Below are 16,001 nucleotides of genomic sequence, written 5' to 3' on the forward strand. Positions count from 1 at the left end.
CCCAAGAATACTTAGTTTTCCTTAAGGCTAACAGTCAAACTGAAAAATAAAAGTAATGCTAGCTAGCAAAGACTAACACTAACGCAAACAACATCTCGCTAGCTAGTGTACGTATATAACACTGAAGGGCATACGATGCATGAGGCATGTATCCGTAGGTAAACCAGGAATACTGTAGTGCAGAGGTTTTTGTTCGTAGAACTCAATAAAATACTGATTTAGGAAACTTCATTGGCAATAAAAAGGTATAGAAATTTTTCTCATCTTTACAGGTTAAAATGTTTCTCAAACAATAAAACAAGATTAGTAACACTGACCAAATGAAAACGAACAAACGATAAAACGACCTGGGATGTCTCAGTAACAAGTTTGACGGGTGAGTTCTGCTTTAAAATCTGTACTTCTATAAACAATTTTTAACACTGATATTTCATTTCCACGAGAGAGAAAAAAAAAAAAAGAAAATAAAATGTCACTGTTTTGTTTTTCTTTTTTTTTTTTCAAGTTCAGGCACACCTGGGTTGTTGTACACAGTAGTGGACCGTTAAGATCAGGCAACCGCCGAGACGTTCAGGACTTTTCTGCGGTTTTGTCTTAAATCGACTCGTCTATTCGAGCTCCCCCGAAGACATTTTCCCATCTTTTATTTGGCGTTTGTTGTCACCACTTCCTCTGTGGGTTCGGCGCCGTCCGACTCCTCCCTGACGCTTTTGTCCGTATTTGCTTCACAGTCTGGCATTTCCTCCGTACCCGCGCCTGTCGCTTCCTTCTTTCCTTCAGTCGTTTCTTCCATCTCTTCGTCTTCCATGTGATCGTCCCCGACCTCCACCTCCACCACGTCACAAACAACCTCCTCGCCCACCTTCTCCCTCTCTGCCTCTTCCTTCTCCACCCCCTTCTCTGCCTCTTCCTCTCCTGTCACGTCTTCCTGCTCCCCCTCTCCCTCTGCCTCTTCCTCTCCTGTCGCGTCTTCCTCCACCATCTCCTCCCCCTCTCCCTCTTCCTCTCCTGTCGCGTCTTCCTCCACCGTCTCCTCCCTCTCTGCCTCTTCCTCTCCTGTCGCGTCTTCCTGCTCCCCCTCCCCCTCTCCCTCTTCCTCTTCTGTCACGTCTTCCTGCTCCCCCTCTCCCTCTTCCTCTTCTGTCACGTCTTCCTCCACCATCTCCTCCCTCTCTGCCTCTTCCTCTCCTGTCGCGTCTTCCTGCTCCCCCTCTCCCTCTGCCTCTTCCTCTCCTGTCGCGTCTTCCTCCACCATCTCCTCTGCCTCTTCCTCTCCTGTCGCGTCTTCCTCCACCATCTCCTCCCCCTCTGCCTCTTCCTCCACGATCTCCTCTCCCTCCTCCTCCTCGTCGTCCTCAAAGTTCCCCTCGTAGATCTCGCAATCACCGTCGTCCACCTGCACCACCCGGATGTCGTCCATACACATGGCCTCGTCGTCCTCGTCCTCTTCCTCGCTCTCCCTCTCGTCTGAGTCCAGTTGGGAGGGCGGGGTCGTGGTCCGACTGTCCGACTGCGGTCCGGCGCCGGGGCCGTCGAGCTCCGACTGAACCCTGCGCGGCCCCGATCCGGAGCCGGAGTTCGGCCCGTCCTTCTTGCAGTAGGAGTAGCGGTGGTTCATGTGCTGGGAGTACGAGCCGGAGTGAGAGAAACGCTTCCCGCACTTGTCGCACTGGTAGGGTTTCTCACCGGAGTGCAGCCTCGAGTGTTCGATCAGGTGGTGTTTGTGTTTGAAGGCCTTCTTGCAGATGTTGCACTCGTGGGGCCGTTTTCCTGCAGACGAGAGAACAAAGAGTCGGACAGGGACTCGTACGGCCTTTGCTCGAAAATAACAAACTAAACTGAACTGCGTTTGGTTCAAATCCTGCTATGTGCTCTCAAAATCGAGTATAAGTAGAGTAGAAGAAGTGTCTTTTTGATCGTGAGGCCTACCTGTGTGTTCATATTTGTGCCTGAGCAGGGAGCTGCCCTTCTGGAAGACTTTGGAGCAAAGGTCACACGGGTAGACGCCGTTTTCCAGCCGTCGCTTCTTCATCAGTGCGGCCGAATCCGAGTCATTCTGCTCCTCCACTGGTGAGACGCCGTCAGAGCTGCTGTTCGGCCTCTTCTCCTGCTGCACATGGAAGACAAAGACATTCATCATCGTGGTCCAACTATGTAATGCAATGCGTCGGCTGATGCGTCGGCACTGGTGTGAGGAAAATTAGCTCAGCGATTCCCTGTTTGAAATGAAGAAGTTGGAACGATGGACGTTGATGTCTCCCTTTGAAAACGTATACTTCAGGTGCTGCAGTGGAGCTGCTCTGTGGTCAGAGTAGTAGAACAGGTATAAGATGAGATAATAAGCTCTTGTGTTGTGCTTGTCACCTGCTGACTAAAAGTGGAGAGGGCTAAGCCCAGAAGGCTCACTTTAAGGTGGACCAGCTATTCTCAATTTAGGGAAAAGCTGCTCCTCCTAGTGGTAAAATGTGGTACACCAGTCCGGTCTAGTGTTTGGATTCAAATGCATTTTTTTTTTAACGCTGGCCCAACCCTACTACCAACCTTATGGCCGTTCAGTACGACAGTCTTTGCTCCAGTGACGCTGCCGGCCGTGGTGGCGTAGGTGTACGTGAGCTGCGGGATGAGGATGGTGCGTTTGGTCGTGGTGTTGATGGCCTTGAGACAGCTCACCGTGCCCTGGCCGGCGATGGCCACCAACGTGGGCAGCTGTGCGGCAGTGACGATGCTAACAGGTCTTCCGGTCTGAGGCGTGGTGACGTAGATGGTTCGACCCTCCAGCTGCTCCTTCCTCAGGCAGGTCAGGTTCAGGGGATGCTCCTGCTGCTTGGCGGGGGGCGAGGTCGTTTCCAACGCTGCTGCGATTTGTTTGGGGAGGGAGAGGTCGAGCGGCTCGGCCTGAGAGTCCACGAAGTCCGGGTCTTCAGGCTCGCTCTTAACGATGACGAGGTCCCCGGTGTCGAGGCTTAGTGGTGAGGAGTCTGACGGGGAAGCTCTGCCAGATTCTGATGAGTCTTTGTTGGCGGTTTCTTGGGAACTGTCTTCCTCTGCCGCCCCATTCTGATTCGAGCCGTCCTTTGAGCTGGAGTTTGTGATTTCAGTGTTTTTTGAAACCGCCGTGGCATTTTTGCGGTATTGTCCCACATTGTTCCCAGAGTTCATCTTCGCAAACCACTTTCTGACCACATCCACGTGGATGCTCACGGACTCTGAGATCTTTGTCAGCTCCTCCTCGCTGGGGTTGGCGTTGGAGGCGAAGTAGGTCTTGAGGAGCGAGAGGAGGTCGTCCACAGGTGGCTCCTCCAGCGTCACCCCCGCCTCGCTTAGCAGAGCGGCGAACGAGGGGTCCAAAGCGGCGGAGTCGACGGCCTCCCCATTGGCTGCTTTGCGGTGCTGCAGGAGGTGTAGCGCCTCCAGGTTGTCGGGACAGTCATCGCAGAGTAAACATGTACTGGTGCTGTTGACTTTTGGCATCCGAGCTGTCTGTGTGACCGCTTCGGTCTCCATGTCTGCGATGGCCACCGACTCTGGCTCCGCCTTCACGATGGAGAGGTCGGTCACCTCTGGGGTTGAGGGTCTATCTGTCTTGGTGGGGGTGGGGGCTGCAGCAGTGGTGACAGTGGGAAGGGGAGCAGGACTGGTTTTCGCAACGATGGCAGCGGTCTGGGTAGTGGCAGTGGTGGCGGCTGCAGGGCCGATGCTGTAGTTGATGATGATCTTTGTGGTGCCGTCGTGATCCACAAAGGCCGGCAGGCTGATGATCTGGTGCTGTGGCTGCTGGACCACAATTCCCTGCTTCCCCTGCGTCACCACCCCGTTAGCTGTGCCCAGCACCTGCCTGAGCACATTTCCATCCATCGCCACCTTCAGCACATTCTGCAAGTCGCTCAGATTGATGCTGATGGGCGACATGAGGCCGACTGTTGGGACGACCATAGCCACACCCTGAGGGAGGGTTGCGGCCGGAACCACAGCTGGCTGCGCCGTCCCTCCGTTCACCACGCCGTTGGTACCGGCTGAAGTTGCCGGCGCCGCGATCACAGGCTTGCACTCGTATTCCACAGGTTCAGATTTGATCTGGGTGACGGGGAGCTGCTCCTGCAGGGGTTTGCTTTCGGCCTTCTCTTTAAGAATCATGCGGGCCGGAGCAATTACAGCCGGGGTGGTCTGGGTGGTGGGTGCGGGGGATTTGATCGACGTTCGAGGGACGCCATTGGGAGGTGCGGCGCCCACACACTTCTTACTGCTGATGTGGGAGCTGTAGGAGCCTGAGTGGGAGAATCGCTTCTTGCAGTTTGAGCATTCGTACGGTTTCTCACCTAAGAGGAGCACACAGAGAAATTACAAAAACTGTTAAAAGAGAAGCTCTATCACATCTTCAATTAGGATTATTTTTATTTGAATTATTTTCTTTATAGTAGGGACTGGATACGGTACCTCTATTGGTCAGATTTACAATCTTATTAACTTAATCCGTGATTAGATAGTTTTCTGTTTTTAAACCACAATTTGCCTAATTTTAGACTGAATTTCCAACACTTAGTCTTTTGTTTTTTATGGTAATCTTTTGGGTTCATGCACATGAATAAAAGGAAAGCCTGTTGTAACAGAGCATCCAAGAAAGAGACGACGTAGCTGACATAAATCCTCATAAAAGAGCTTTAATCAACTTGTGATGACAAGACTTAGCCTGGAGTTTTGAACAGGTGAGCTCACCGCTGTGAATGCGCAGGTGCTCCTTCAGGTGGTGCTTGTACTTGAAGGCCTTGGAACATTCGGTACACTTGAACTTGCGGGTTCCACCTGTTCCTCCTGATCCACCTGTCGACTGGGAAACGTGACGCTGAGACAGACAAAAAGAATAGTCGAGGAGGACGGTGAAGTAGACAGAAGTCAGAGGTCTTCCTTTTTCTATTGTGAACATGAGCTGTTTAGTAAAGCTAGGAGCTTCTTAAAAACAAAAGGAAAAATCGATATTTCCTTAAAGGTTTCAGAGGAACATTGATTATCTATGCAGAGGTTTAAGTTTATGACTGGATTTGCAGATTAAGTTGCGTGTTGATTTTGAATGAATAATAAATCACAGCGCAATGAAAGCAGACCGCAACGTCGATGAATTCGTCAGGTGACGAGCACTTACAAAACCCCCAAAAAACTATATAAAACCAGCCAATTTCAGTCAAAACAGAAAATCGTTGTTACTAGGAATTATCAAGCCATAATATAAGACTTCCAAAGACAAATACACTTCATACACTAAGACTTTTCCAGCCTTTTTTAATATATTTGAGAGGCAGGTCATGGACTGTGCTTTTGTCAGGAATGATTAGCTCTCCCACAGTTTTAAAAACGCTCTTCAGGTCCCGGTGTTTACCTGCTCCCTGGTGCCCCTGTGGTGGCTCATGTGCCTCTCCAGCTGCGAGCGGTAGGTGAAGGTGTAGCTGCAGTGCGTGCAGCTGTAGTTGTCCTCGCTGGTCTCGTGGCGATACTTGATGTGCTCCTTCAGCGAGGCGTTGCGCTTGTAGCCCCGGGAGCAGTAGGGGCAAGTGTGCAACTGGGAGAAGGAGTCTGGGGTGCCTGAGACGGGAGACGACAAGGAGAGGAACAAGGAGGGGTGACGCTTAACTTCTCCCATCGTCACAGAGTGGAAGAGCTCCTGAGGCCCACTCCCACCCACACCTGTGCGACCCTTGGCTCACTTGCATAAAGTCCCTAATTCAGTGGACATATCTTTGTGAAGGGAAGCTTGAATAATGGCTAATTATCCACTGAGATGAGTGAGCAGCGTTCAGTGTGTAAATGTTACCGTTTTCATCGGCGCCCCCCGTCTCTGCCGGACTGTGCTCATCATCCGGGGCTTCAGGGTAGATGACGGCTGTGTCTCCCTGCTGGAGAATCTCGTCCACTAGAGCGTCCTTCTCAGCCTCCTCTTCCTCTTCTGACACATACTCCTCCTTCACTAAAAACACACACACACACACACACACACACACACACACACACACACACACACACACACACACACACACACACACACACACACACACAAGGTTTTAGATATATACAGGGGAGCAGAGTGACAAAGAGTGTCCATCCAAGTAACTCTGTAGAGGTATTTAGAAAAGCCTCTCTGTCAGCGGCTGAATGTGAACGTTGTGTTGCAGCAGCTCCACTAGAGAGCGCCACAGGGCCTCTTTATGATTCCCTGTGACGCTCATCTTCCTCTCTTGAACACATTTATATTCCTAAAATCAAAGCCTGGGGAGCACAATTTTCGAAAATAGGTTTATTGTCCAAAGGTCACAAAACAACCACCTGCCCAACTAGTGACGCTCTGAAGGAACAGGAGTCAACAAGACGGAGTAAAAAGAGGAAAACCAGAAAGCTATAGAAAAGCTGGACGTTGGCCAAACACGGTGAACTCTTCACACCTTCAGGAGAGGCTGAACCCCGACTACAGGACGGCATGAGAGAGGCGAAGAGAACGGAAGTAAAACCACTCCGACGATTCAGCCGTCACGACTCTCCTCGACCCCTTTCCTGTGCGAAACCGAAGGCGAACGTTTCAAAGATAAAATAAACGATTGCCTAGCAGGCTCAGGTGAAAAGAACACTACAGAAAAGTGCTGTGAATGTAATGGCTGCCCTGTGGAGACAGCCATGACCTGCGGGACAGTGTTTGATAGTCTGAACGCATGAGCTGAAAAAAAACCTCCTAGAAAGCGCCATCGCCCACCACAAGCTGCGATAAGACGTGAAGAAGGTTGACGTGAGGGCTGGACTCTCCGTGGCGTTACGGCGAAGACTATAGAGCAGAAAGAGAGGGTTTGAACAGCACCACGTGTCCAGCTGACTCCATTAAGACTCACGACGGCTTGGGTTTGGTCCGTCCATCTGTGAACACTTACAGCATCACAGTCTAACAACTCTGACATCGACTTTCAGGCTTTAGAAGAAACAATAGCGGGAATGAAAGCAGTCTATGACGGGTCAATGATTTAAAAGCGATTGAGTGCGGCGCTCCTTTAAAGATAAAGAACAGACAGGACTGTTACAAGCAGCAAACATAGCTTTAAATATACATGTGTTATAAAAGCACCAATGACCAGCAATAAATGAAGAGATAAAACTATATACAAGTGTAAACAATGTAAATAGTGCAAATAAATAAATACTGACTGGATATACATGGACTGTATGATTGTAATACTGTATGTGCAACACCGACAGATTACATGTACATGTTAAAAAACAAAGCTCCGAAAAACAGTGGTATCCTACATTTCCCACAATGCACCCGGATAGCATCTTTCGTTCCACCTCTGGCGTTTAAAGTCAAGAGAGGCGTAAAGCAGAGGCCACACTGTTGAAGCGATATTGTTGGATACGTGGTTCATATTTTAGACGTGTTATTAATGTGTTCCACGTGTGTCCTTATCCTCCGTTCGCTGTCTTCATTCCCTCCTTTCCCTCTTGACTAAGGCCTATTGTTGTGTTGTGTAATGATCCACACGGAGCAGAGACGTTACCTCACTGTGTGAAAACGCTGCGATAAGAACAAGCAGCCATGGGATGGATCGGGCATTTTAACTGCAGGTGGGACCCGTGCCAAAGGCCACGCCTCTTCCGTCAGGGACAGGTGCAGCTGTGTGTGTGTGTGTGTGTGTGTGTGTGTGTTCATGAAGGAGAGGAGGCACCAGGCCAGAGTCCCGCTAAAGCCTCATGTTAAACGCACAGATCTCGGCTTCCCATGATCTCATCCAAAAAGATTTCCAAATCGCTCTCTTTTTTCCCCCCTCGGAGGCGCGCTCATCTAACTTTCATCAAGCTCCTTTCTCTCCTGACTCATCCCTCTTTCTCTTGTTACCGCCTCCTTTCTCCCCCTTAACTTACTAGTCTGTCACCTCCTGTCTCTTCTCCTCTTCATCCCTTTTCTTCCCGTTTCACTCCTTCCTCTCTTTCTCTCCCTACACTGACAGCAGCAGCAGCTTCAGCGTTGATTTGGACTTCACACCGAGCCAGAAGGTTTGAATACATCTTAAAGGGACTCAGACATTTTAAACGAGTGTTGTCATTAACCTGGATACCTGTCTGCTGATTTTTGTCTTATCGTATGACACATTTTTACATAAGAATGTCAGCATTTTAGTCAGACATGATGAACAAACAGCAGATTTATAGGAGAAAAGAAAATACCCGAGTGGACGCTCTCGGCCGTGCTGCTTCCGTCCCTTCATCTGCACTTAACATTATTATTATTATATCATCATATCAGTGGCATAAAATGACAAACAATGTCGTCCAACACAAAGTAGTGATCGCGACAGTCAAACCCTCAGATATTCAGCTCACAATCTCACAAAGAAAAGCAGCAAAATCCTCACGGTTCAGAGGTTGGACCAGAGAAAAGTTTGACATTTCTGTGCGACTTCAGTGGCGAATGAAACATGAACATAGTTATGTCTGACAATCCACGAGTTGTTCCAGCTTTCAAGACGAACAGGATGTGCGATGAACAGACGTGCAGCTTTGCCATCAGATAAAAAGAAATGTTTTTATAATTGTTCAGACATTTAATGTGGACAAAAACAACCAGAGGACGACAGTATCTGACAGCTCTGTTATGGATGTCTTCCTCTGCCCGACTCTGTTTTTGTCCTCCTCCCTCTTGCTTACTTCACTTCCCTCCTTCGCTCTCTCGTCCTACCTCTCCCTCCTCACTCCTTTGCCATTCCTCTCACTTCTCGGCCCTCTCTCCATTTGCTCTTGTAGCTTCTGTCCCTCCATCTATCGCTGCGCCGTCATCTCTTCTTTCAATCCTTTTTTCTTTCCTCTCCTCTTGTCTCTGCTCCTCACCTCCCTCCTTTGCTTCATTTCCCTCCCTCACCCCTCCTACCCCGTCGCCGATACACCTCGCTGCATATTTTCCCACCGCACTCTACAATCACACTTAATGCCTCACAGTAAGCCACGCAGTAATGACGACCAGGACCCCGCAAACACACACACACACACACACACACACACACACACACACACACACACACACACACACACATGTGGGATATCAGAAAGGAATGAAAACAGGAAATCACGTGGCACACACACACACACACACACACACACACACACACACACTCAATGGGAGTTATTCACAAGTACCCAGTGCAGACGCACACACACACACACACACACACACACACACACACACACACACACACACACACACAGAGCGCTGCACTCGTATACCTTGCCAGAACCTGTCACAGCGAGTCCGTGGTGAATTTATAAGGCAGGATGGATCGGAGCTGCAGTGCGGCCCAGACTGCAGGGGGAGTAGCGGATACTAATCTCTCACCGGAGGACCAATTCAACACCAGCTGCTCTCTCTCTCTCTCTCTCTCCCCTGCTTTCTCCTCTCTCCCCTCAAGACGGGGAGGAGAGAAAGGAGTCAAGACAATCCCCCCCCCAAAAAAACAGATCACGCGAAGCCTTTGAAGGGTTCCCGACGTGGCTCAACGGTTTCGTGACTTTTCCACGACTCCCCTCCAACACCGCCGGAGCTCCTGCGCACTCTAAAGACGGCGCTCCTTCCTGGTTCGTTAATGTTTCTCTAAAGGAGCGTGAGCAGGAAGGTTTCTGCTGCAGGCGCGGCTGTAAGGTCAGAAACATCACGGTGCTCTCTGGTTCCGTGACCCCCAAAGAACCGATCACGTTCCTTCAAGTTCCCCGTTCTGACTACGCCTTTATAAACTCAGTGTGGAAGGTGTCTGTCGGTGTGTTGGTCCGTTTATAGTTCACTGTCCTGCATCAGCTGACCGTGAGGGTCAAGGGTTCAAAAAACAGCCATCAAGACAGTAAATGAACTACTTCCCTCGGCTCAGCGCTGCACATTCTGCTCAGGCCACACAACTCAGCACCATACTGCTGCAAGCAACGCCGGCAACAGACCGAGAAACGTTCAGACGGCGTCCCAAGAAGAAGAGGAGCCGCAACATCTGACTAGTCGATTGGTTGATTGACAGTTGTTGAAGTCATTTTTCATGCAGAAATGGCAGGAAAACGCCGTTTTCAGGCTCTAGAATCTGGAGATTTCCTGCTTTTCTCTTCTTGGTATCATATTAAACTGAATATTCATGTATGTGACAAAACAAGACATTCCATGGACTTTTGAGGAACTGGGACGGACTTTTTTTTAAAAAAACCGAGCCAGGCTTCAGATCTCTCTCTCTCTTTTTTTTTTTTTAATTCCTGGAATTCTAGGGAGGCTGAAACCAAAGATAGGTTTCCGACAGGAATGAATGGAAAGAAAAAGGGATCGACAACCGATCCGAGGAGCCGATGGATGAATATGAGCAGAGGTCCATAAAAACAAGATAATATGAGGGAAAAAAGAACAAACATCTAGCGCACTCACTCACATCACCATGTTGGTAAATCTGTTTACATAAAGTATTCATCTGTAGATACGTCGGTTAGCTGGATGATGATTTGGTTATTTGGTTATTTGGCCTGACCTCCGACCTCGTAGTAACAATAATTACATTTGTTTCTACAGAACTTATAAGAAGAGATTACAAAGTGCTCTAAAAAAAGGAAAACAGATCCAGAATACCACGTAGAGTCCGTCTGATACTGGGTATTTAGGCTGAATATATTTTTCTAAATATATCAGCCAATAACAATGAACAGATTTGATAAGAACCCTTTTGAATCTACAAACTGTGACCTCGATATGCTCTGAGCGGGACATTTCACAGCTCGAGAAATAAATCTATCGAGTTCCTTATGTTACGCCAAACAAATGCATATCTGTACCGTCACTTCTTGTTGCTCGTCAGCTAGAGGTGGCCATTAGTATACGTCATGCTGATGTCAGGCTCCAGTAACAACAGCTGTATGCAATCGCTGTCTTCTGTTTCTAGAGCAGTCATTCCCAAAGACCCATTCCCTCGGGACCCACAGGTGGGTCGCAGGAGGTTTCCTATGGGTCGCGTCATAATCTTTTATTTAACTTTTATATCTCCAATAAACATTTGAGCCACATGAGAGAGCCTGAATGTTGGTATTGTTGTGATCCCTGTAGCCTAATTAAACCACTGATGCTAATATGAAAGGCTAGCAAACACTCTGTCTGTTTAACGGATGAGAGAGAGAGAGCCTGTTGACTCATGAATGCGTTTATTTGGTTTCATTTCTAGAGTATTTAACGTGTGCGTATGTGTTCCATAACATCAGAGGTCGATCTCTTCCGAATGTCTGGCAGCCATTCCAGATCACATGAGGTGATGTGGAAACGGCAGAGAAGACGATCAGGAAACACTGTGCCGGAGCAAAGAGAGGAAGACGCCTGACAAGTTAGAAAAGTTGGCTTTTCCACACGCCAAGAAAGAAAAGAAAAGTCAAATAAGCGACGCTAACGTCAAGGTTTACCGAACAACAACAAGCTCAGCAAAAAAAAACCACTCTGTGGATAATTAACGGCTAATAATAAGCCGGAGCGCCACCCATCACTGCAAACACAGAGGAGAGGCTTTCACGCAATATGTGAGCGGAAGAAGAGGAGAAGAGAAGAAGAGAAGAAGAGAAGAGGAGGAGAAGAGAAGAAGAGGAGAAGAGAAGAAGGGAAGAGGAGAAGGGAAGAGGAGAAGAGAAGAAGAGGAGAAGAGAAGAAGAGGAGAGGAAAGAAGGGAAACAAAAGGCAAAGAAGACAAGCTGGAAGAACATAAAGAGATGAAAAGAGAGCCGTGACTTGCAGAGAAACAACAAGTACACGGAGGAGAAGGAGAGAGAGAGAGAGAGAGAGAGAGAGAGAGACATAAAGTGAAAGAGAGCGAGAGCTCATGAGCACCGCTCACACCATGTAAGGCTTTATTCAGAAACAATGAAACGAGCCTCCAGAGCAATATCTCTCCGTGTCACATTTCTCGCCGTCTCCATGGTTTTAGTATTTCCTGCTTGGCTGTAACTGGCTGCTGTTGAGATGAAGGCAGATGCTTGCGTAGGCTGAGCCGTGCGCGGGGAACGGAGGATTAAGAAGCGGCGTAAACACAAGCCAATCGACCATCCGCTGCTGAACGCAGACTCGGCCCTGCCCCGGCTTATTAAATCTCGTGGTGGTTTTGTTGTTTGGGTCGGATTGTGAGGCGAGCCTGCGTGGCGAAGAGCTGATCCTGCAAAACTGGCTTACTTTTGCTTATCTGGAGGTTTTAAATTCAAGAGTTTCAGAAGTGAAAAAGACGTGAAAACCTTTCAGGAGGAGTCTTTCTGTCTGCTGGTGAAACTTCTGAAACTATAAGAAGGGGGGCGGAATGAGAGGAAGGACAGCAGGAGATTGATTGATTAGCTGAGTTTAATAAAAGCAGACGCGGTGCATCCTGCATGACTAAACCTGCTCTGTGTTAATCTACAAGTGGGCATGCAGTGCAAATAAGACCTGTCTGCACAGACCAACGAGAAGCACTTCAGCTGACTCAACTCCCCACAGCCAAACACGGCCCCAGCAGTGCTAATGAGGAAACTCATTAAAGAGATATTTCACTAATATCTACGTCTCAGACATCTTCTCTTCCAGAGCCTTCATTGTAAAGTCCTGCTGCTTTCCTTTGTATTATGTGAGAGGAAGCTAAACATGTTTGGCTTTTAGACTGTTGGTCAGACAAAGCAAGTTTACCGTTTTAACCAGTTTGTCGATGCATTAAAAAGGGTTAAACTTGAATTGTAATTCCTGTCAATTTTGAAGATTTTTCACCAAGCTGCTTGTGCACAATTTATTTATCTTAAAGGTACAAGCGTGAGGCATTTTGGGGGATCTATTGGTAGAAATTGAAATATAATATGAAGTATCTTTTCTTTAGTATATAATAACCAGAAAATAAGAATCAAAATTCTCCTTCACGCTTGGCGCACAGGAGACGTCTCAGTTGGTTGCAATATGCAACCTCACCACTAGATGCCGCCAAATCCTACACACTGCCACCTTTAATAATAAATAACAATTCATTAAATCTATATATCCATGTATTTATTTGTTACATTTAGTTTGACAATGTTAAATGAATGTTCCCTATTTTTCACAATTTGATGACATTTTATAGACCAAATAAATAATCAATTCATACAAAAATCAGCAGATTATTAATTATTAGCTGCAATCAAAAAGATGTTGTAATAAGATGCATTAAAAAAGGTGTCAGTATAGTAGGTGTGTATGTTAATTTATGCAGAAAATAACATCAAATTCTAATAAATATAGAGCGTACATTACTGGAATATGTGGCAAGACATCGTAATAAGCCCCATTCTGTTTATGATACTCTAATAATTCAATAGCTCACATTAGACGGATGTAATATTTCTTCAGACTTCGCATCGTTTTGGGTAAAACCTCAGTCATTCATTTTGTAACAGCGACGCCAGAGATGACAAGGAATGATGATCGAGCTCGTCACTGTGATTCCATACAGAGGGAGGATGGGATGCTTCGTGTGTGTGTGTGTTGTGTGTGTGTGTGTGAGTCTGTCATTAGGACGCAGTGTTGTACAGAAAGTCAGAGGAGAGCAGAACATCTGGCTGTGTGAGCGAGCAGGCGTTCCCCAAGGCTGAGAGGAAGATTGAACTAATCTGATCAAAGAGAGAGAGAGAGAGAGAAGAAGAGAGAGAGAGAGAGAGAGAGAGAGAGAGAGAGAGAGAGAGAGAGAGAGAGAGAGAGAGAGAGGAGAGGGGGAGAGAGAGAGAGAGAGAGAGGGAGAGAGAGAGAGAGAGAGAGAGAGAGAGAGAGAGAGAGAGAAGAAGAGAGAGAGGAGAGAGAGAGAGGAGAGAGGAGAGAGAGAGAGAGAGAGAGAGAGAGAGAGAGGGAGAGAGAGAGAGAGAGAGAGGGAGAGAGAGAGAGAGAGCAGGCAGAAGAACAGGTACGCTGCGTGAAAACGGTGATCTTGCAGGTTCACGCCGCCAGATGGATCCGATCAAATCTTGGTTGCAATCTGTGTCCCGAATGTTCTATCTGCAGGTTCAGTTTACTGCGTTCCAGCACAACAAGTTGGTGCTTGATCATAAGAATAGGCTAATAAATGAAAGCTAATGGCTAAGCTAATTGTTTAGCTGCTAATGTATTTTAATGATTTTGGGAACTTTTTGTATTGCTGCTCAAGACAGACTATTTGTTTACATAGAAGAAGAAGAATAACGCAACGTTGATTCTTTTCTTAATTAATTGTCTTTTTTTTCCACAGAATAATCAAAAATAAGCCAGAAGAGTATTGATCAATTGAAAATACAAAAAGAAAGTTGATCTACAAAGCTAGAAGAGAGAGAAACCTCTCGCAGGTTGTACAATACGTAAACATCAGAACATAAGTCCGACAACACGTCATCAAAAGGTTGAACTAAAAATCACCAATTTGACAACAATTTGGTCGTTTCTATGTATTCCATGAGCTCCACTTCTCTGACTGATTACACTCATCGCTCAGTAATCTTGTAGTTGCATTGTGTAGAACGACCCTGTTGTAGTTGCATTGTGTAGAACGACCCTGTTGTAGTTGCATTGTGTAGAACGACCCTGTTGTAGTTGCATTGTGTAGAACGACCCCTGTTGTAGTTGCATTGTGTAGAACGACCCTGTTGTAGTTGCATTGTGTAGAACGACCCTGTTGTAGTTGCATTGTGAATCCTGCCGTCACACCAAACAACACAACCCTGTCTCACGCAGACAGTTGACCCACATAACAGAACATATGCCGTTAGTGACGTCGACTTCAGTCTTCTCTGTCATGGAATGCGGGAGTTGCATCGTACAAGTGTTCATATTAAGTTGTATTACATATTTGTTATAGGATTTTTCATATTTTTATTGTCATTTTCCTTTCTATATTTGCATTGAGGTGTTTATTGTGTCACATGAAAACATGTTTGGCAATGAACCTCATTCTGATTCTACAGAGCTCAGACCACACACACACACACACACACACACACACACACACACACAGAAGCATTAAATGTTCAGTGGAAGGCTGCGATATGTGTAAATAACACAAGTATTCAACTGCAGAACGCCATGTCTTTATCTAGCGCAGTAATAATGGCTCAAAGTTGTGGCTGCACAGCAGCTCAGCCCTCTGGAGCCCTGCTGTATTTGTGAAAGGTGTCCAGCCTGTTAGGGAATGTATGGGATTTGTTATGGATGTGAGAGCTGCAGATTATACAGAAACCCCCTCTCTGCATGACGGGCCAGATTATACAATATTGAAGCGTGTCTATTCCTCAGACGTGCTTACTTCCCCTCCTTCTGCCTCTTCGCCCGTTTCTCTATCTGCTCTTCACTTCGCCGCTGATCTGAAAACATCACCACACACACACACACACACACACACACACACACACACACACACACACACACGCCGCGATCGGCTGACTCGCGCTTCGGGCTCTTCCACACACTCACACACACACACACACACCAACGCATTACTCGGTGAACAGGTGGGGACTTCAAAAAAACGTGCATTGTATTTGCACTCAGGCGAATGAAGCGCCGTTTCAAAAATAATGCACAAACCACCACAGAGAACACAAGTCTGCCTCTGTCCTGATTTGGTTCCACTTGAGAACAGTTGCGTGGATAATCTTCACCACCTGTTCTCACGTAGCCACCGAAACAGACGAGCCGACGCACGGCCGCATAAAGACGATGGTGCTGTCGAACGCTGAGCCGACCCGCTCCGATATGAATCCCTTTAAAAGGTTGATTTACGGCGATGATGGAGAATTGCACGTGCGAGCCGTAGGACTTTTTTTTTCTTTTTTTTCCGTGCACATTAGCGGCGATCCCTGTTCCGGGAAAAAAAAAGTCCAGCTTTGTTGATTTAACTCTGCAGACAGTCTGGGAGAACCTGTGCAATTAACACGAACTACATCTCCCGAGGCGCAGCGGCGTGAAAGTTGAACTTCCCTGCATGCAAGAGCTGTGTGGCGACAGCTTGGGTAAGCCGGTGGGGCGGACC

At 47.4% G+C, this 16,001-nt stretch overlaps 1 protein-coding gene across 3 annotated transcripts in view; it reads right to left on the reverse strand.

Moving 5' to 3' along the window:
* Nucleotides 1-9: 9 nt before the first annotated feature.
* LOC137890596 (zinc finger E-box-binding homeobox 1-like) overlaps nucleotides 10-16,001 on the reverse strand; it is a 50,392-nt gene continuing 34,400 nt past the window's right edge. For all 3 annotated transcript variants that reach the window (XM_068734737.1, XM_068734739.1, XM_068734738.1), the window contains exons 3-8: nucleotides 5,804-5,956; nucleotides 5,372-5,574; nucleotides 4,714-4,840; nucleotides 2,542-4,316; nucleotides 1,930-2,110; nucleotides 10-1,770 (exon numbers count right to left, since the gene is read on the reverse strand). In XM_068734737.1, the coding sequence (XP_068590838.1) occupies nucleotides 644-1,770; nucleotides 1,930-2,110; nucleotides 2,542-4,316; nucleotides 4,714-4,840; nucleotides 5,372-5,574; nucleotides 5,804-5,956 (3,566 nt within the window). In that variant the 3' untranslated portion in view covers nucleotides 10-643. The remainder of the gene's footprint in view (nucleotides 1,771-1,929; nucleotides 2,111-2,541; nucleotides 4,317-4,713; nucleotides 4,841-5,371; nucleotides 5,575-5,803; nucleotides 5,957-16,001) is intronic.

This window comes from Cebidichthys violaceus, unplaced genomic scaffold (genome assembly GCF_023349555.1).
Source record: "Cebidichthys violaceus isolate CVI_PGR_0920_01 unplaced genomic scaffold, fCebVio1.0.p SCAF_67, whole genome shotgun sequence".
Classification (NCBI taxonomy): domain Eukaryota; kingdom Metazoa; phylum Chordata; class Actinopteri; order Perciformes; family Stichaeidae; genus Cebidichthys; species Cebidichthys violaceus.